The sequence below is a fragment of the Emiliania huxleyi genome, assembly GCF_000372725.1.
Source record: "Emiliania huxleyi CCMP1516 unplaced genomic scaffold EMIHUscaffold_47, whole genome shotgun sequence".
Lineage (NCBI taxonomy): Eukaryota > Haptophyta > Isochrysidales > Noelaerhabdaceae > Emiliania > Emiliania huxleyi.
Window position 1 is genome coordinate 283910 of NW_005198467.1, and position 19347 is coordinate 303256.

Sequence of the window (19347 nt, forward strand, 5' to 3'; positions counted from 1 at the left end):
AATTGCGTCGGTCGGATGAAGACTCCGATAAATTTAGAATTGACCGTCCTAGAGACACCATCCCTGAAAAAAGAAGACGACAAGCGTTCTTTTGCACCTTATTGCCGACCGTCCACGGACCCGGCTGCTCGACGTGCTTGGACCTTCCCCGGCGCTGAGCGCCGACGGCAACCGCATCGAAGGCAACACCGGGTCGGGGGTCGTCATCAACTCGTGCGGCGGCCGCGTGAGCCTCGGACCCGACAACGAGTTTGCCGCAAACGGCGCGCAAGACATCTCGCGGCCGTCCGCGCGCGAGCTCGCCTGCAGTCGTGCCGCCGCCGCCGCCCTCGCCGCCTGCTGAGCGCCTCCGCTGCTGGTGGAGGGGCGGGTCGGAGGGGCGGGTCGGAGGGGCGGGTTGGAGGGGCGGGTTTGGTGGGATGGGGGGAGAGGGGGGCATGGAGAGGGCCGGGAAGGGAGAGGGGGGAGGTTCAGGCTGCTCGGGCGGGAGAGTCCCGCCGTCGGAGCGATGTCAGGCCTCCCAAACGCTCGCGCAGCGCTGTCCGCGCGGCGGCTCGTGGGCTCGTCCGCCAGGCAGGCACTTCCCTGATGGGGCGCCCGCTCGGACGGAGGTACGCGCGCCAATGACGCGCGCCAATCCGCTCGCGGCGTTGGCGGCCGCCGGAAGAGAGAGGCGATGATCTGCGTAGGGTGCACCTGACTCCCTGCGGCCTCGCCAACACATTTACGAGTACGTTCGTGGGTACCGCGTACCGCCAGGGTCTGGTGTGTCCCTTGTGACCGCGCGAACGGCCCTGTCACTCGGGAGATAATCTGAGAGATATCAGATATGTACACCCCCGTTCCCATGTGTGTGTGTGTCTCCCAGGTCGTCACCGTCAGCTCTTCTGTGCGTCTGAGTGGCAGGCAGGGACCTATTGATACATATATGCGTGTGCATGAATTAGCTGCGTGTCCCCTCCACAACATCGTGGGCGTTTGAGCGGTATTTGAGGAGCACCGCCACTCTGAAGTTCGGCCGGGTGGTCTGCAGACCCCCCCCCCCGGAGCAGCAGAGGCTCCGTGGGGTTGAAAAGTCGACGCTGGGAGTCGCACTCGTCAAACCGTCGCAACACCACGCGGTCCGCACGTACCGCCCACATCCCCTCCACCACTGAGAAGGCGCAGATCGACCGCCGGGCCGCGTAGTCGTCGTTAAGGAGCGGTTTTCGGAGCCGTACGAAGAGGTCCCAGACGGGCGAACATGCGGTTTTTCGACGACCACACGCGATGTGGTATCTGCTTTTTGCTAAAAACGGGCCGCCTAGTGCAGCATCACTAGTACAACACGCAACTACACTGAGAGCTCCACACTAGCCGGTATAGGCGAGCCCCGACGGCCTCACCGTCGCCGCGAGCGGCGGAGCCGACGGCGGAGCCACGGGCGGTGCGACCTTTTGGGGGGACATGAGCTCGCCAGGACGTCGCCGATGGCTCGGCGCGCCTCTTCCCGCCAGCGCGGGACGGCCTACCACAGGAGGGGGGGGGGGAGGAAGACGGAACTGAGCACTAGGTTCGTGATCCCGTCGCCGGCAACGGCTGGGACAGGGGCGGCAAGCGACGGGCGGGTGAGCGACCTTTTGAGCGGCCGTGAGCTCGCCGGGACGTCGCCGATGGCTCGGCGAGCCTCTTCCCGCCAGCGCGGGACGGCCTACCACAGGAGGAGGGGGGGGAAGACGGAACTGAGCACTAGGTTCGTGATCCCGTCGCCGGCAAAGGCTGGGAGAGGGGCGGCAAGCGACGGGCGGGTCCGCGACCTTTTGAGCGCCAATGAGCTCGCCGGGAGGCTCTCGATGGCTGCCTGCACTTCTTCTCGACGGGCTTCGTCGGGCCGCGTGCCTGGTCGGCGGGGCTCGGGTGAGATGAGCGGGCGGGAGTCGCATCTGCGCGTCGAGTGCAGTGGCAGTGTGGGGGCGACCTTTCCCGCGAGACCTTTTACGGCAGCAAGCTCGTCCCCCCTTTCCCGAGAAATATTGATGTTTCGGTTAATCGAACGCATCGTGGACGTCGAAAAGTCGTATCGTAACGAAATTGGGCCCACTCGGACGGGCCACACTCCCAGTCGCCGCCCGGTCGGCCAGACCCGATGAGTCGGCTGATGCTGGCGGCCGCACTTGGTGCGGCCGCGGCTGCGCCGGCCACCAGTGGCGCTAGCCACCGGCGCAGACTCGGCGAAGACGACGATGGTCTGACGGAAATCGACTTGAGCAAAATCGAGGGCTCCAAAGAGCACGTACGGCGCATACTGACCCATTACGATGAGCTGCTGGCCAGCGGGGAGTGCATTTACGGCGAGTTTACGAAGGAAGATGAGGCGGTATCATTGATTGGTGGTGTCCTTCTTTCGCCTGGACAGGTCAGGCCCGGTTACGGTCCGAATCCGATCAAGCCACCTCAGATAAAAGGTTGGCGAGGCTCTATTGGAGGTTGGCGAGGCCATTACTGGACCGGGGGGATCTCGCGAGAGAAGGGCGAAATACATGGCACACCGCACAAGGTCGCCACGAATGGCAACACCGCCCCTTCCAACCTGCCTGAGTCCCAATGGGGCGCCCCGGCAAACATCGACACCGGCGCACCTCACACGACTGGCGGCGGAATCGATGATGGGTGCGTTTGGCAAGGCGGGGAGGCGGGGACGAAACCCTATGACCCAAACGTGCCGGTCTATGGGAATTTCCGAGTGGATCCCCACCCGAGAACCAGGGATATGTACGGACATTGGAAAGGGAACAGCGTCGGAAACGGGCCGCCTCGGGACAGGGATGACCCCAACCTGTACGTGACAGAAAGCGGAAAAGAGCACTATTCATCTCGGCAGATTCATCAAGCTTGCGCGAAAAGGGTGATTTACTGCCAAGACGCCGAGCAGGTCGGTCCGGGCTTAGGGGGAGCCGGGATGCCCGGATGGAAAGAGTTCCCTCTTGACGCTGAAGCGGGGCCTGGAAACCACGACCCAGATGAGAACGGCTTCCACAATGGCAAGGACTATTCGGCCGGCACCATTGGCAAAGTGCCCTGGGCCACGCAAGTGCAAACCCCTCAAATGACGGCTGCATTTCGGCCCTCCCCGCCGCCCGCAGCAGCGCCACCGCCGCCCTCGCCGTCGCCCTCGCCCTCGCCCTCGCCGCCGCCCTCCCCGTCGCCCTCCCCGTCGCCCTCCCCGCCGCCCGCAGCAGCGCCACCGCCGCCCTCGCCGTCGCCGTCGCCGTCGCCCTCGCCGCCGCCCTCCCCGTCGCCCTCCCCATCGCCCTCCCCGTCGGCCTCGCCGCCCCCTGCGCCTGCGCCTGAAGAAGAAGCCGCACCGCCTGCGGGAGAACCCGCACCGACCGACTCGGACGGCGACGGCATCCCTGACGCAACAGAGGGCACCGTCGACACGGACGGCGATGGCACGCCTGACGCAGAGGACCCCGACTCGGACGGCGACGGCATCCCTGACGCGACCGAGGGCACCGTCGACACGGACGGCGACGGCATCCCCGACTACGTCGACCCCGCCTCGGAGTCTACGCCTGTCCCGGATGAAGAACCCGTCACTGAGGGGAAGAGCAACGGTGACCCCCATCTGCACTTTGCGCACGGCGGCGAGGCAGACTTTCGCGGTCAAAACGACAAGTGCTACGCCTTCTTCTCGGCGCCGGGGCTCGCGGTCAACGTCAAGGTGGAGGAGAGCACCTTCACGCTTCGTGGAGGCAAGGTGGCTGTGAACGGGAGCTACCTCACCGAGGCTCACGTGGTCGCGAGCGTCGACAAGGGGCGGCGGGAGGCCACCGCCTCCTTTTATGCCTCTGAGCTCGACGTCCATAATATGGGCTGGGAGGTTGTCCGAGGCAAATGCGCAGGCCGAAGCTTCAAGTTTGGCAAGAACGGGTACCAGGGCTGCTTCGAGCTCGAGATGAGGATGGGCATCTCGTCCGCCATCTTCACCCTTCGCAACTGGACAGTGAACGTGCACGGCAATTTCGTATACGGGCGGGTCTCCGGTCCGAAGCATCGGATCGACGTCAGCGTGAGCGCACGGGGTGACGCTGCCGCCCGCTCCCTGCCCCACGGTCTCGTCGGCCAGTCCTTCTCGTCGGCGGCGCCGCGCCACGGCAAGAGGGATCTCTACCCCGTCGCCGGTTCGTTCAAGACCTCGGCGCAAGCGGAAGGGGCCATCGAGGGCAGCGTTCACAACTACGAGTTGGCTGGGCCCTACTCCACCGCCTTCACGTTTTCGCGCTACGACGGCAAGGAGGCGGAGGCGCCGCAGCCGGAGCTTATCGCGCCGGTCGACGCCTCATCTGTGGAGGAGAAACCAGCTGAAGTCACAAAATTCTCTGCGATAGTGAGAGTGTCGAGAACGTCGATCTTCCCGCCGTCATTCAGCCACCAATCGCACGTCCCCGCCCGGCCGTTCTCGGCGGCCTTCACAGGACGTCTTTGGGTGTGTGTGTGTGTGTCTGTCTGTGGGGTCTCCGGGCCGGAGCACTTGGAGCTCGCGCCTGTATTTATGCAGTTTCACCGCTCCTTATACTCGTTTATTCATGAGGCGACCCCAGGGAACCGTGGGCATTTCGCGTTCGTTGTGAGCGAGAGGTCGTACCCCACCCAACGGCGCAGCAACCGATCGGTCGTGGGATCGAATCTCGGATCCCGACGGCGCCCTTGATTGCGGGGCATTCGACCCCCCCCCCCCCCCAAAAACAAGAAGCAGGCACTCGTTCCGCGTGCCCTCACGCGCGTTGCAGCGCAATGTGCGTCGGGGCGGGCAATGTAATGATTACAATGAGTAACTCATCCTTGGGCAGCTTTGTATTGATGAGTATGAGTGGTCATGACGTCTGGTATCCATGAATGTGAACACTCACTTCTGCCTGTAGAGCTCTACTCATGTGAGGATATGACGATAATGCGTGCCACGCGTCGAGCACGCTCAAAAAGAATCCTGCACAAAGATCGCACGGGGGCGGGGACCTGATCCTTTTTAGCCATCTCCTAGTAAATAAAAACGGACACCTCTACTGTGAGATGGGTAAAAAAAGGAACAGGTTTCCGCCCGTGCGATCTTTGTGCAGGGTTCTTTGTGGGTGTGGTCGGCGACTAGCCGGGGTCGTCCTCCCGATGGGGGACTAGCACTAGCCGTCTTCCACATGACTTTCCACATGGTCCCTCGGGTCTCTGCTGCTCCTAATCTCTTCGACTTGTCGTACATCCCTCCTGCTCATCTGACTCCGCTCTCCGCAACATCTCCTCATCTCCTATAGTGGAGGTGTCCGATTTGTTTATTATTCTCACAAGAAAAATGTCGTCGAGACGTCTCGGCTGTGGTGGCGGTGTGACCGATCGAGCTACAATGAATTTTGGACCTCAACACGCTCTGTCCGCTGTCAATCCCGCCGCCTCCCCTGTCAATCCCCCGCACCACCGCCGCCACCGCCTCGCGCGTTTAGCGGGGGGTCAAAATTTAAAAGGAGGACAGCCTATAAAGAAAAGAAGCAACTGCCACCTTATCAACCACAACGCAAAAGGCCCGCGCGTGCTGCGCGGGCCCGGCGAGCGACTAGCGAGCCAGCCTGATAAAAAGAGAAAAATATGTCGGCCCGCCGTTTTTGGTGAAAAGCAGCTCGCCTTCAGTTGTCCGGACCGGCCTCTCACTGCCGGACGACGCCGCCGTGCGTCCGCCGTGGGTCCAGAGCAGTGGGCGATCGTACCTGCGCCAGCTCCACCTTCGACCCATGCGCAGCCTCTCGCCGCTCGTAGTCCTCATCGCGCTCCTCGCACGCGCAACAGCACAGACCTGCGGCAACATCGAGGCGACCACGCAGCACAATTTTACCACACCAGACGGTCGGGGTCGCTCCTACGTCAAGTACAAGCCATTGGGCATTGCGACCGCCTCCAATTATCCGCTCGTCGTTGAGCTGCACGGCCTGGGCGCATGCGCCAGCGACCTGTACAGCTATAGCGGGTGGACACTCGTGGCCGAGCAGAACAACTTCATCCTCGTGACTCCGCAGGGAGTAGAGAAGAGCTGGAACGCTGGTCGCTGCTGCGGCCAAGCGCGAGCGGCAAAGCTCAATGTCGACGACGTCTCCTTTCTTCGTATGGTCGCTGCAGACGTCCTCGCTGCTGAACCCGGCGTCGACCCGACGCGTGTCTACTTTGCCGGCCATTCGACCGGATGCATGATGGCGCAGCGGATGGCGCTCGAAGCGTCGGACCTTGTGGCGGCCGTTGGGTGCCACGCCGGCATGCTGATGGTGCCTCCCTCGTCTCCGGCGGTCGAGTCCATCACAACGCCGTCAGGCTACAAGCCGGTTCCAGTGATGGAGATCCAAGGGCAGCAGGACAGCGTAGTCTCCTACGACTATGCCACCGTCCTCCGCATCCCGTATTGGCCAGGAGCGCTGCGCAACCTTGGTTGGTGGCGCCAGCTCAACGGTTGCCCCACAGCCTCGCCCACCATCATCTCGTATGGCAGCTACAGCATCCACTTGCACACGGGGTGCGCAGACGGCTCGGGCCGGCCACTATTGCTTTGCCTCATTCCCACCCCACGTCAATACAACCCAGCTTGCATGGGATTTCGTCCAGCAGTTCAACCTGCCCCTGCCAAATAGCCCGTCGCCCCTATGGCCCGTGCCTTCATCGCCGTCGCCGTCGCCGTCGCCGTCGCTGCCAGCCCCGGCGCCGAGCCCGCCGTCGCCCGCGTCACCGTCGCTGTTACCGCCGCTGTCGCCGTCGCCGTCGCTGCCAGCCCCGGCGCCGAGCCCGCCGTCGCCCGCGTCACCGTCGCTGTTACCGCCGCTGTCGCCGTCGCCGTCGCTGCCAGCCCCGGCGCCGAGCCCGCCGTCGCCCGCGTCACCGTCGCTGCTACCGGCGCCGCCGAGCCCGCCGTCGCCACCGGGCCTGCCGTTGCCGATGTCGCCACCGCGCGGCGGCGAGGGCGCCCCAGTGCCTCTCATTGCGGGTCTCGTCGGGGCCGCGGTGGCTCTCGCGGTCTTGGGCCTCGTGGTCTGGCGACGGAGGTCCTCCACGCCATTGAGCGGGAACGGCGGTGGTCACGTCGGTACGATCGGCGTCGAGATATGCGCAGTAAAGCCTCAGTCAGAGGACACGGCAGCCAATGCCATCCGGGCGTTGTGACTTAGCGGACTACTTTGGGATTGCCTCCGCTTGCCCATGTTAAGGGGGTTCACCAATTCGTCGCACAAAAGAATTTCCCATTTCCGGCCGGAAAGAAAATTTTAAAAAAGAAAGAAAACGCACAACCCAAGGGAGGGATGAGAGGACGGCACGCCGCCAGCGCCACCACACAGGGATTTTAAGGAGAGGGGTGTGAGATGCGCTAGCCGTCGCCCACCCTTGGGCGTTCTCGCTGCAACCTTCGTGCCAACTCGCGGTCGCCCCCTTCTCGTCGTGCTCTCCCTTGTCGCTTCTTCCTCTGTCGCGTCGCTCTCCTCTGCCTCGTTCTGCGACGGCGCCGCCGCCTGCCGCTCCCTTGCTCTCGCTTCTTCTCTCGCCTTTCGTCGCAGCTCTGCCCTCCTCGCGCCGGCACATTTTGGCCCCTCGAGTTTATCGAGCTCTCCTCGCGCAAGGACGACTCTTCTGACGCCCACTCCGATCATTTGCCGCCAGGTCATATCGTTGCTCAGGTCCACTCTCTCTTCGAACACTTGTACTTCCACAGATGTTGGCGCTGGGGTCCCCTTCGGGTGCTTGCGCACATTGATTTAATTCTTTTTCTCCAGAGAAAGAAAGAAAAAACAGACAACCCAAGGGAGGGATCGGAGGACTTTCTTTTTCTCCAGTGTTGTGCAAGCGGGCGGGGAAATTCTTTTTCTCTTTTGTTCTAAGATTCTTTTTCTCGCGATGTCTGCCCCGCGACGCCGCTCGCGCCGCCTCGCCTCCGCCGCCACCGCCGCCGCTCCCTCGCCAAGCACGCCGCCGCCCGCCCGCCTCCTCGACCTCCCCACGGAGCTCCTCGTGCGCGCCCTCTCTCACTGCGACCCCGCCGACATCGCTCGCGTCGCGGCCGTCTCGCTGCTCTTCCACGCCTCGCTGGCGAAGGAGGGCATCCGCTTGTGGGCGCAAGAGCGCGGCTTCGAGCTGCCGGCGCAGCCAGAGGGCGAGAGCTGCGCCGTGCGGTGGCTGTGCCATTCTGCGCTGCTGCGCGAGTCCAACCCGCCGGCGAGGGCGGCGGCAGGCCACTCTCACAGCCTCTTCATCGACGGCGAGGGGCGGCTCTCGTCGTGCGGCTCCGCGCCGGCCTACATTGCAGCCCCAGGACTGCTCGGGCACGGCGAGGGCGTGACGCGGCTCAACACGCCGACCCGCCTCCCTTCCCCACTGGGTGGTGAGCGCGCCGTGAGTGTGGCGGCAGGAGCCGCGCACAGCGTCGCCCTCGCCGCCGACGGTGGTGTCTGGAGCTGGGGCGGTGGAAGCTCTGGCCGCTTGGGCCACGGCGACACGCAGGACCAGCTGCTGCCCAAGAAGGTCGAGGCCTTTGCTGGGCAGCGTGTCGTCGCTGTGTTGGGTGGCCAGGGCCATAGCTTCGCCATCACCGCCGACAACGCCGTTTGGAGTTGGGGCTGGGGAATGTTCGGCATGTTGGGCCACGGTGACGAGCAGACCCAGCTGCTGCCGAAGAAGGTCGAGGGCTTGGCTGGCCAGCGCGTCGTCGCTGTGTCGGCGGGAGGCGTGCACAGCCTCGCTCTCACCGCCGACGGCGCCGTCTGGAGCTGGGGCTGGGGATACCAAGGCCAACTGGGCCACGGCGAGCTGCAGAGCCAGCTGCTGCCCAAGAAGGTCGAGGCCTTGGCTGGCCAGCGTGTCCTCGCTGTTTCGGCGGGAGATAGCCAGAGCCTCGCCATCACCGCCGACGGCGCCGTCTGGAGCTGGGGCTATGGAGGCTTTGGCCGGTTGGGCCACGGCGACGAGCAAAGCCAGCTGCTGCCGAAGAAGATCGAGGCCTTTATTGGCCAGCGCGTCGTCGCCGTGTCGGCGGGAGCACACACTCTCGCCCTCACAGCCGACGGCGCTGTCTGGAGCTGGGGCGGTGGAGCCGGTGGCAAGCTGGGCCACGGCGACCTGCAGAACCAGCTGCTGCCCAAGAAAGTCGAGGCCTTTGCTGGGCGGCGCGTCGTCGCTCTGTCGGCTGGAGCCGGCCACAGCTTCGCCATCACCGCCGACGGCGCGGTCTTTGCTTGGGGCCAGGGTGAAAGCGGCTTCCTAGGCCACGGAGAGGACCTGTCGAACCAGCTGCTGCCCAAGATGGTCGAGGTGTGGGAGGCGGAACCGCAATAGTGAGAGCATGTAATCGCGTTTTGCACATTGATGCAAGCCCTGTTCTCGGTCGCCCTCTCTCCACGCTCGCTCGCGGCGCCCCCGCTCGCGGTGGCGGCAGCGGCGGGAGGAGTGCAGCGTGTGCAAGTCAGGTGCGAGTGCTGACGCGTGACGCCTCCTCCCTATAGACTGCGGAGGCCATCCTAGACCCACACAGTAGATCGTGCCCCGTGAACGACTGGCCGATGAGGCCATGCGGCGACACTTTGAGAGATGCCTCTGTCTGGGACCCGGAGTGCAAAGTGCGCGTCCAGACGCACCGTCGGTCCGCTGATGTGATCGGCGCGATGGGACACCAACGCGGTATGGGTGGACGCAGAACGGGCGATGACGGTCACACAGGAGCGACACACAGAACCACAAGACAAGACACACACTCATACACACCGATAGGGCCAAAGGATATCCACCTCGAGAACCTCGAGCCCTCTTTTTGGTATAACGAACCTCGAGAACACCGATAACCATCAAATTCTTCAAAACTTCCACCATTTCGAGGTGTCCTTGCTGTGCTTGGCTCGCCTCGCCCTTGCCAGAATCTCTCCGGCTATCGTCCCCGGCCACAGCGATGCTGCTGGCGCTATCGTCCCTGGCCACAGTAAGCAGCCAGGCCGCTCCTCCAATTCCATTTGAGGGGCTCCCCGGCGAGTTCCAGCGGGTCGTGCCGCAGGGACGGCCGGGTGCTGCTCACACAGCCGTACCTGGCGTGGTTCTCACGCACACAAAGGGCAACTCTACGCTCGATAGCTCCACGCTCTTGCTCGACTTCGAAGGATCCTCTTCAAAGCCAACCCGCTGGGAGGTTGACGAGGCTTCTGTACCGGCGTGGATCTCCGTCTTTCCCACCTCGGGCGTGGTGCCTATGGGCGTCGACGAGGGCCCTCTCTTCACCGTCGGCACCTCGTCGATGGGCGTCGCCGAGCGAACCGAGCCGTATGCCGCCGCCGTCAACGTGACACTTGTGTCTGATGCCGTCGGGATGACCACTATCGCGGTGCCCATTCTTCTCATCGTCGCGCCCGCCACCACTGTCCAGCACTCGATGTGGGGCGAGGCGAGGAGAAGGACCGACAGCATCTATGACTGCGTGCGGCCAACGTCGCCGCCGCCGCCAATCGAGCTCGCCGTGGGCGCGGAGCATGATGTCTTCTTCACAGCGTGTGACTCAGAGGGCATGCGAGTCTCGCACATGATTCCCTCGGAGGGGCTGCGCGTGGCGAACGAGCTCCGGCACGGAGGGCTCGTGGCGCAGGCTGGGCCGCAGGCGTTCACACAAAAGCACAGCCCCGGGCCCGAAGCCGCACGATAGCACAGTGACCGTCGGACACGCAACACAGGCGTTCACCGTCCTCGTCCGCGACAGCGCCTCCGGTGCACACGACGACATGGCGGTCGTCTATGCCTCGGACGGCCGGTACAAGGCAACCGTGCTCGCGCCGCTCGTCGGCGCGCACGCGCTCCTGCTGCTTCTCGACGGCGCGCTCGTCGACACGCGCACGATCATCGCGCGGTGTCCGGCGCCGCTCGTGCCGCTGCCAAGTCGCGGGTGCGGCTGCGGCGCGCACCTCGAGCCGACCTTCCGGGCGGACGATGCGTCCGGCTTCGAGGTCGACTTTGAAGCGCTGAGGCGCGTGCAAGCAAACACACACGGACACCTCCAAGTCCCTCTTTCTCCACCTCTCCCTCCCACCGACCTCCTCTAGCCAGCTCGAGGAGGCCTTATGTGAGGTCCGGAGATACCCTCTCTGCGTGGCGCTCTCACTCTCGCACCTTGTACAGTGAGAGGGGTGGTGCGGCCGTGCCGGCCGCCCTCACAAAGTCAACAGTGATCGAGTTATCTAGGATGGCCCGCCTACCCATGACAGGCGCTTGCCGGCTGCCGAGTGCCAGCCTTGCCGTTTCGCGTACCACAAGCCGAGCGCGGGCAACGGGAGGTGCGTGCCGCAGCAGTGGCCACATCTCCCCATATCTCCCCATATCTCCTGATACATCTCCCCATATCTCCTGATATATCTCCCCACATCTCCTGACACATCTCCCCAGGTGCGTGCCGCAGCAGTGGCCAGCGATCGCGGGCACGAGTGTCTGCGCCCTCGGTGTCATTGTCGTCCTGCTGACCTTCGTGCGGTGCGTGTATCTCCGTCGGTTGCTGCGCCTCGCGGAGGTCGAGCGCGACCCCCCCCCCTCACTCACTCACTCACACACACACACACACACACACACACACACACACACACACACACACACACACACGCACACACTCACACACTCACACACACACACACACACACTCACGCACACACTCACACACACACTCACACACACACTCACACACACACACACACACACTCACACACACACACACACACACACACACACACACACACACACACACACACGCACACACACACACACACACCGCTCACCCACGCGCACCGGGCCTTGCACTTTGATGCCGGGGCTCCTGTCTTCTAGACGTGGGGCCGCGAGGGACTGCTTGGCCCTTGCCCCACCACCTCGTGTGTGCGGAGAAGTTGACCTGGCCTTGCCTTACCTTAGGTTGAGCGAGAGAGCGCCGAGAAGGACAGACGCATCCGCCAGGCGGTGACGGGCGTCACGACGCTCGAGTTTCCGCTCGCGGTGATGCCGCTCTCGAAGCTACGCGAGCAGGGCCGCCTTGTCTCGTACGAGGAGGCGCGCGGTCCTAGAAGCGGAACACGTCTTCTTGTCTCCCAACCAGCGCTCGAGAGGGCGCACACTCCGCTGCATTCGGCCGTATTCGGCTGCATTCGGCTGTATTTGTATCACACGATGCTTGAATGCGCGCACGAAACCGCATTCCCACCCTGATGCTGGCGTGTGCATGACGAAGGCGCGCGACGCTGGTGCCCTCCGCTTCTGCGACACCGTCGAGTCGGCGGTGGCTTTCGCAGCCGGCCTCCCCGTCATGTTTGTCTCGCACCAGTGGCTCTCTCGCCACCACCCGGACCCCAAGGCGCAGCACTACCCAGCCATCCTCGAGGCGGCCGAGGCGCTTTGCGCGAGGCAAGGCCTCGACCCCGAGTCGCTCCATATCTGGCTCGACTACCACTCGAGTGTGCTACCGCCCCCCTCCCCCCCCCCCCCCCCCCGCCACACCGCCCTCCGCCCCGCCCTCGCCGCCCCTCCGCCCCGCCTTCACCGCCCTCACCCTCCGCCTCTCGCCCTCGCCGCCCCGCCGCAGTACCACAGGAGAACACGACGACCAAGCGGCTCGCGATCGGCTCGATCGCCCTCTACGCCGCCTGCTCGCACTACTTCCTCGCCTGCGCTCCCGAGGCGCTCCACCAGGACTCGCGCCCGCCCTGCAAGGTCGACGCGGACACGTACTTGCAGCGCGGGTGGTGCCGACTCGAGCAGTGGGCGTTCATGGCCATCAACGGGTCGGCGCAGATGTACGTCTTTGACTCCTCCCTCTCCCAGCTCTCGTCCCGCCGGCGGTGGATCGAGGAGTCGGTCAACGTGTTCAACGGCCACTTTACGCACGAGGCGGACAAGGCCCTCCTCGTCGACGTCGTGCTCGGCCTGTATGGCCTCGCCGTCATCGCCGCGCTCGACCCGAGCGTCGCCGCGGGCAGACACCTCTCGCGCGGAAAGGGGCCGCAGCACGTACCGCAGCAGGCCTCGCCGCCGCTCGCCGGCCCGCAGCTCATCGAGCTGATTGCAGAGCGCCGCGGGCTCATCTTCCCGCGACAGCACTTTGGAGATCTCGTCGACCGGCTGGAAGCGGAGTTGGAGTGGGGGGCCCGAGAGTCGGAGTGCTTGGCGCGAGAGTCGACTTCACCGTCGACGACCTATCGCGCAGCACGCACCGCGCGGCGGACTCTGGACCACACTGGGTCCCCCTCCCACCGCACGTGTAGCGTGTGACTCGTGAGACACGCTGCGACCGCGACGTGCGCAAACCCTCCTTCCGTTCCGTGACGTGTACTCGATCGAGTATGTGGATCTTTAGCTCGAGTAGCTCGTCTTGATGCACCTCGGTCACCAAGCCGCTCACCCAGCCTTGCCGTGCATAGCCCTAGTCTGGCCGGTTTCTTTGTCAGATCGACACGAAATAGAACGAGATAGAATGAGATAGAATGAGATAGCCAGATAGCGCCAGAACCCAGATAGCGCCAGATAGCCCCCCTCCCCCCCCCCCCCCCCTGCGTGCGGCGGGGGGCGCCTCCGTCCGAGTCGTCCGCGCCGAGGAGCGCGCGCCGGTTGATCGGCTAAAGTGGAACGCGTCTGAACGCGATACAAAGACTACTCGGAGTACAGTGATTGCGACGGGATTGTCTCGGGCCGCGGTTGAAGAGAGTGCATGATATACGGCGGAATAGTCTTATGCGAGATGCGTCGTATGCGAGATCGCCGCGAGATCGCACGAGATAGAACGAGATAGCTGGATGGATCTGGATCGCCCCAGATAGCACGTCAATCTGATGAAAAAAACCGGCCACACCAGGGATTTGCATCCTTGCTCGCACTAATAACTTCTGTGATTCACCAACAAGCTCACGACTGCGCTTTGGCGCAGAAACCATGATGCTCGCCAAGCTCGTTCTCGCCGGATCTTTTGCTGTCCTCGCCTTCGCCGCACCAGTCGCTGACGAGTGCTCGGGCACGTACTGCCAGGACAACGGCTACTGCCACGGCCACGCCAACGCCGCCAAGCCCTTCGGACTCCCTTCTTCCTTCTGGCCTCGTCTGGCTGGGCGGGAAACCGAATGACCTCCAGGCGACGTGGGCTGCCATCAAGGCTACGGGCCTCAAGGGCGTGATTGTTGACATCGGGGTTTCCACGTCGGACATCACGGCGCTCCAGCATGCTGGGCCGTCGTCGTGCTCGCAGTGTCAAATTCAGTTAAGGATTGGAACGCCCCGTACTGGAACGCCCGATCCGACTGGTCGGCAAAGATCAAGATGACCAATGCGGTCGCCCTTGACACGGAGTACGCTACCGATGAGGATTGCGACCAGATCTTCTCGCAGCAGGGCTTCATCAGCGCCTTCAAGGATGTCAAGAGCCTCCTTTACGCAGTCGACAATGAGACCTGCGAGAAGAAGTTCCGGAGCATGGCAAGCATGGGCTGGACCAACCTTCGCTCGGTCGGCGTGGGCTGGACCAACCTTCGCTCGGTCGGCGACGCTTACTCGAATTGCAACATGCGTCACATTAATCCATGCACTGACGTCATCCAGACCATAGTGGCTGCAGGAGCTGGCATCCCGGAAGAGAGTGTCGACCCGGTCAAGATTCTGAAGCAGTGCAAAAATGCCGCGGGCTCCATCTGGTTCGACTGCACCCCAGACTACCCTTGCGATGCAACACACGTCGCCAACGCATTGAAGACGCCAAACGCCTTGGAAGCCATTGACATCATCCTCAAGCGCGCCAACTTCTAGCCGGGCACCGCTCTGGACGGCGGTAGTTCTACCGTGGTTCACTCTTGCTCTCTGTCTGTCTAATGCCATCAAGAAGCTGTTTCTCGCATGTCCACTGTCTAGTGATTGATTTCGCTGCGTTTGTTTCCTGCGCTGGGGAGGCTGGAGGTGGAGGGCCCTCGGCAGGTGTGTGTTTTTGTGAATTCAATGTCCATTGTTTTGACCATTGTTGCTTAGAGGAGCTATCGTGCTAAAGCCTAGTTGAGTAGTGACACCCGACTTTTGCGCGCGTGTGTGGTGTGACCGCAGAACCAGGGAGGAGCAGGGCGGCTCTCCTGGGTGTAGCAGCTCGTCGTCCCGGCATCAGACAGGGGCGGCGTTTCCGCTCTCTCTATATATCATACGGCTTTTGGGGGGGTTGGTCGGTTTAAGTGTGTAAAAGTGGATGGCATGGACGCTTTAACCATGTATACTGGACACCGTAAACAGCGCGTCACAACCTGCGTCTATCTGTCACTCAGTGCTCGTCATGTGCAACAGCGCGAGGAAGATGCGCGCCTTCAGTAGATTGGCCGACGTCAAGTAGTGCGCCGTCGGACGTCAGGCGCAAATAAATTTAACCCCCGTGAGTGGCGCAGCAGAGCGCGGAGCGGAGCGAACCTTGGGTTTCGGGGGTTTGTGGAGCGCGGACCTTGGGCTTCGGCTTTTCTGCGTTATCCCTCCTCCTCCGCGACTCCCTCAAGGCTGGCCGGGCCTCCTTCCACCCAGCGAAGAGCTTCCTCCTTCCACTCGATGTGTTCCTCTCCACCACACAGTGAGCTTCACACACGGATTTTAAAGACGCCCAAAAAAAAGGGTCGTGGGACACATCCACGACACGCGCCCAACCGAGCCCAATACTCCCCCACAAAGTGCTAACATGAAAGGGGGTGCCACCGATAGAGTTGGCCCTCCTATTGGGCTCGGGGCGTCATGCGAGAAGGTACCTCTGGCGTGGTGCCGGCACGTGAGCGGGCACCGACGAGAGGCTCCTGCGACAGCGTATCTATCAGGTGCCTCGGGGACGAGGGTCGACGGGGGAGATGAGAGTGAGATTCAAGGAGCCGGCGTTGGTTCCGACGAACACCTCACCGAACCAGCTCACCCACGGCCTTGGTCGCCTTTGCAACCCACTCCTTGTACTTCGCCGTCGCCTGGCTCCCGAGCTCATACTGCTTCTCCACCTCGACCGCCTTGTCGACGGCGCCTGCAACGGAGGCGGAGAGAGCAACTGAGCCGCCAACTGCGAGACGAGCACCCCAGCACTCCTACTCGAACAGCAGATGTGGTGTGCACCGCGAGCAGCGTCGCGCAAGCGCTGCCCGGCCGGCCCCTCGCGCAATGCGGCCACGGAGGCGGCGCCGCCCCCGAAGAGCGCCGAGAGCGAGAGGTCACCTATGCGGCGTGCGCAGCCCCTGAGCGGCCCCAACCCCCACGCGGCAGACGGCGGGCCCGCGCCCCAGGCACCCGCCAGGCCGGCATCAAAGACTGGCAGCAGCAGCAGCAGCAGGGTGCCGGCTGCCGCTGCGGCGAGGACCTCCTGGCGCTCGGCGTCGGAGAGGGTAGAGGGGTCTAGCAGCCCAGCCTGCTGGCGCGGGGGCGATCTCCGGCGTGTGGGGAGGAGGAGCCGCTTCGGCCATCGGGGTTCCGCAGGGGAGCGGGGCGAGCCTGCGCGAGCTGTTCTCGCAGGAGGGGCGCGAGGGGGGACTGTGCGGCGGGCGCTACGACCGAGGCGGCGGTCAAAGAGGCGGCGGCGCCCTGAGGCGGCTCCTCAGGCTGAAGCCCCTCCTCCGCCACCATCGCCGCCGCCACCGCTTGCGCGACCAAGGCATTCTCCACCGCCTTCTCCGCCGCCGCCACTGCCGCCGCCGCCCTAGCCGCCGCCGCCGCCTTCTCCCGAGCCTCCTCCGCGTCCGCCGCCTCCTCCTCCGCCGCCTCCGCCTCCGCCGCCGCCACCACCACCACCTCCTCCGCCTCCTCCTCTGCCGCCGCCGCCGCCGCCTCCGCCTCCGCCTCCGTCTCCGCCTCCGTCTCCGCCGCAACCACCACCTCCTCCTTCTCCGCCGCCGCCGCCGCCGCCGCCGCCGCCGCCGCCGCGGCCGCCGCCTCCGCCTCCGCCTCCGCCGCCGCCGCCACCACCACCTCCTCCGCCTCCTCCTCCGCCACCGCCGCCGCCGCCTCCGCCTCCGCCTCCGTCTCCGCCTCCGCCTCCGCCGCAACCACCACCTCCTCCACCTCCGCCGCCGCCGCCGCCGCCTCCGCCGCCGCCGCCACCTCCTCTGCCTCTGCCGCCGCCGCCGCCGCCGCCTCAGCCTCCACCTCAGCCATCACTCCAACCTCCGCCCGAGCCTCCGCGAGAAACGCCCGCCCCTCCTCGCGGACAGCCTTTGCGGCTGCACCCTCGCGTTTGAGAGACACCAGCCTGTCGGTAGCTGCAGCTCTAGCCGCCTCCATCTGTGCTGCCGCTGCTGCCTCAGCTCGGGCCACGAGGCTCGGGTCGGTGGAGGGAGAACCGTTAGCCAACGACATGCGTGCCGCCCGTGGACAGTGCGTCGACAGCGCTCCCTCGCATCGGGCCGAGGCTAGGGCGGGCCGAAGCCAGGCCGAAGAGGCCGCGGTCAGTAAGTGCAACATTTACCCACAGATGCCCCCGCTCTCGGAACGCGTGATAGGATTCCAGGAGTGAGGTAAAGAAGAATACCGCCGGGTTTCTACGCATAATTCTTTTTCCTTTCGCGAAGGCTTTCCGCTCGCGCGAGCTGTACACGCACGGCCCCAATCTCCACTACATGCCGCCCTTGCTGGTGGCTCTGCTCGTCCTGTTCCTGCTGAGCTGCTGCTGCTGCTGCTGCTGCTGCTTCCGGAAGCAGCCGCTCCGCTACAACTCCGTGGGTGCGAGGATAGACGGGCTCACGCCCCCCGGCGACTACCCGGCCGCGGAGACGCACTACGTCATTGCGGAGAGCACCGGCATTGTCAAGCCGGTCCAGGGCCAGGCTGTGCCGATGGGGACGCCCGTGTAATGACCCCGCTCTTTCTCCACCCTCGCCTCGCGCCCAGTGATGTGCGCTGAGTCGATCATCTTATTCGCACACGGCACGCGAGGCCTGGAGCCATTTTGCCGCGTCGCTCCGCTGCTGCCCACTGTGGCACTGCCGCGGAATGCTGTGGCGATGTGGTGTGCGTGCGTCGCCGCGTGTCGGTCTTTGCGGTGCATGGCGTAAATACTGGAGCCGCGCCCCGCACACCGCGCACAGACGACTCAGAAGGTGCGGCACGCGCACGCACAGGCACCACCGCCGTCTTATCATGCGCGCGTCCCGCGGTGTGCCGCCGACTAGCGTGCGTCGCTTCGTTAGTGCCTGCCAGCGCGCCGGCGTGGCTGCCGCGGAGAATCTCTCGCGTAATATACCAAAATCGATGGGGGTCGAGGGGAGGCAGCCGCCCACGCAGAGGCACGCACGCTCGACCCGCGGCTCGTCACCTCGCGCGGGAGTGCTCCCCGCGCGCGTGGTTCCCTCGCGCCAGGTGGCGCCGACTGCAACCCGCTCACCCCACCTCACTCCGTCTTGTTGAAGGCGCCGCCGCTCTTCGGGAACTCGACGTCGATGGATTTGGCGGGGACCGTCTTGGGGTAGCGGGACGAGTACAAGGTGTCAAAGATCAGGTACGCGCTGAAGATGACGACTGCGTTGCGAAAGGGCGGCAGGAAGTGCGCAAACGGGCGCGAAAAGTACCTGCGGCGGGGCGCGGCTCGACTCACAGCAGCGGCGGGAGGCGTCGTCGGCGTGAGGCGATGGCGGGGAGCGCGCGCACGGGTGTCGCCGCCAGCTCTCGTGCTCCGGAGAGAAAACCATTCGGCGCACCCCGCGGGAGGTAGCGTGGGGCAGGCTGGGCGCTGCTGGGAGGCAGTGCCGAGCAAGCAAAATAGAGAATTTGCTGATACAGTGTGTTCTCGAGGTTCTCGAGGTGGATATCCTTTGGCCGCGTTGGGTAGCGAGAATTGGTGTAACCCGAGCCACGGAGGCGTGTTTTCTGGCGGCCGACCGTCAGTGCACGGAGTTGCCACTAAGAGTGTGTGTGTGTGAACGGATTTTGACATTTTGAACGAGTGGGTGGGCGGGCAGGCTGTCTGTTTACAGGCGCCGTCCGCCCGCGCGCGCGCCGACCCAACTCCGAGCACGCTCGCTCGCCGCTGGGCGGCGCGCGTCCACACTGCGTACGAGGGCCCTCAACAGAATTTTACAGGGGATCAGGGGTTCCTCCTTTTAGTTTACAAGAAAATCGCGTTGGTGTCCAGTCCGAGCCTGGCTGTTGTTTTCTTCACCTTTCTACCTACCTACCTTAGTTTACAACAAAAGGCGGTCGCACGACACGATTCGCGCGATAGGCGAGGCGCGGGCGACGGCTTCCTCAGAAGCCGTCGCCCGCACCACAGGAGCAGTCACACTACTCCCACTCCGGCGCCCACCCAGACCCACTCCCCACCCCGACATCCCCACCACCGAAAAGAGAATTTTACAAAAACTC

At 64.3% G+C, this 19347-nt stretch overlaps 3 protein-coding genes across 3 annotated transcripts; 2 read left to right on the plus strand and 1 right to left on the minus strand.

Annotated features, from left to right (window-relative positions):
* Positions 1-5759: 5759 nt before the first annotated feature.
* EMIHUDRAFT_211233 (hypothetical protein) lies at positions 5760-6644 on the plus strand (the record flags this gene model as incomplete). Its single annotated transcript, XM_005768043.1, has 1 exon — positions 5760-6644. One exon carries the CDS (start codon positions 5760-5762, stop codon positions 6642-6644), a length of 885 nt encoding a protein of 294 aa, XP_005768100.1.
* Positions 6645-12039: 5395 nt separating this feature from the next.
* Positions 12040-13486, plus strand: EMIHUDRAFT_421896 (hypothetical protein). The gene is made up of 3 exons (XM_005768044.1): positions 12040-12063; positions 12242-12464; positions 12593-13486. Exons 2-3 carry the CDS (start codon positions 12317-12319, stop codon positions 13276-13278), a joined length of 834 nt encoding a protein of 277 aa, XP_005768101.1. The 5' UTR covers positions 12040-12063; positions 12242-12316; the 3' UTR covers positions 13279-13486.
* A 2005-nt stretch (positions 13487-15491) lies between these two features.
* EMIHUDRAFT_211236 (hypothetical protein) lies at positions 15492-16617 on the minus strand (the record flags this gene model as incomplete). The annotated part of the gene is made up of 6 exons (XM_005768045.1): positions 15492-15578; positions 15765-15834; positions 15910-16024; positions 16114-16212; positions 16285-16402; positions 16546-16617. 6 exons carry the CDS (start codon positions 16615-16617, stop codon positions 15492-15494), a joined length of 561 nt encoding a protein of 186 aa, XP_005768102.1.
* Between the last annotated feature and the right edge of the window lie 2730 nt (positions 16618-19347).

Coding starts and splice junctions, on each gene's coding strand:
- EMIHUDRAFT_421896 (XM_005768044.1), top strand. CDS start 12,317: ATGTTTGTCTCGCACCAGTGGCTCTCTCGCCACCACCCGGACCCCAAG. Junction 12,465..12,592: donor CTGGCTCGACTACCACTCGA/GTGTGCTACCGC, acceptor GCCCCGCCGCAG/TACCACAGGAGAACACGACG.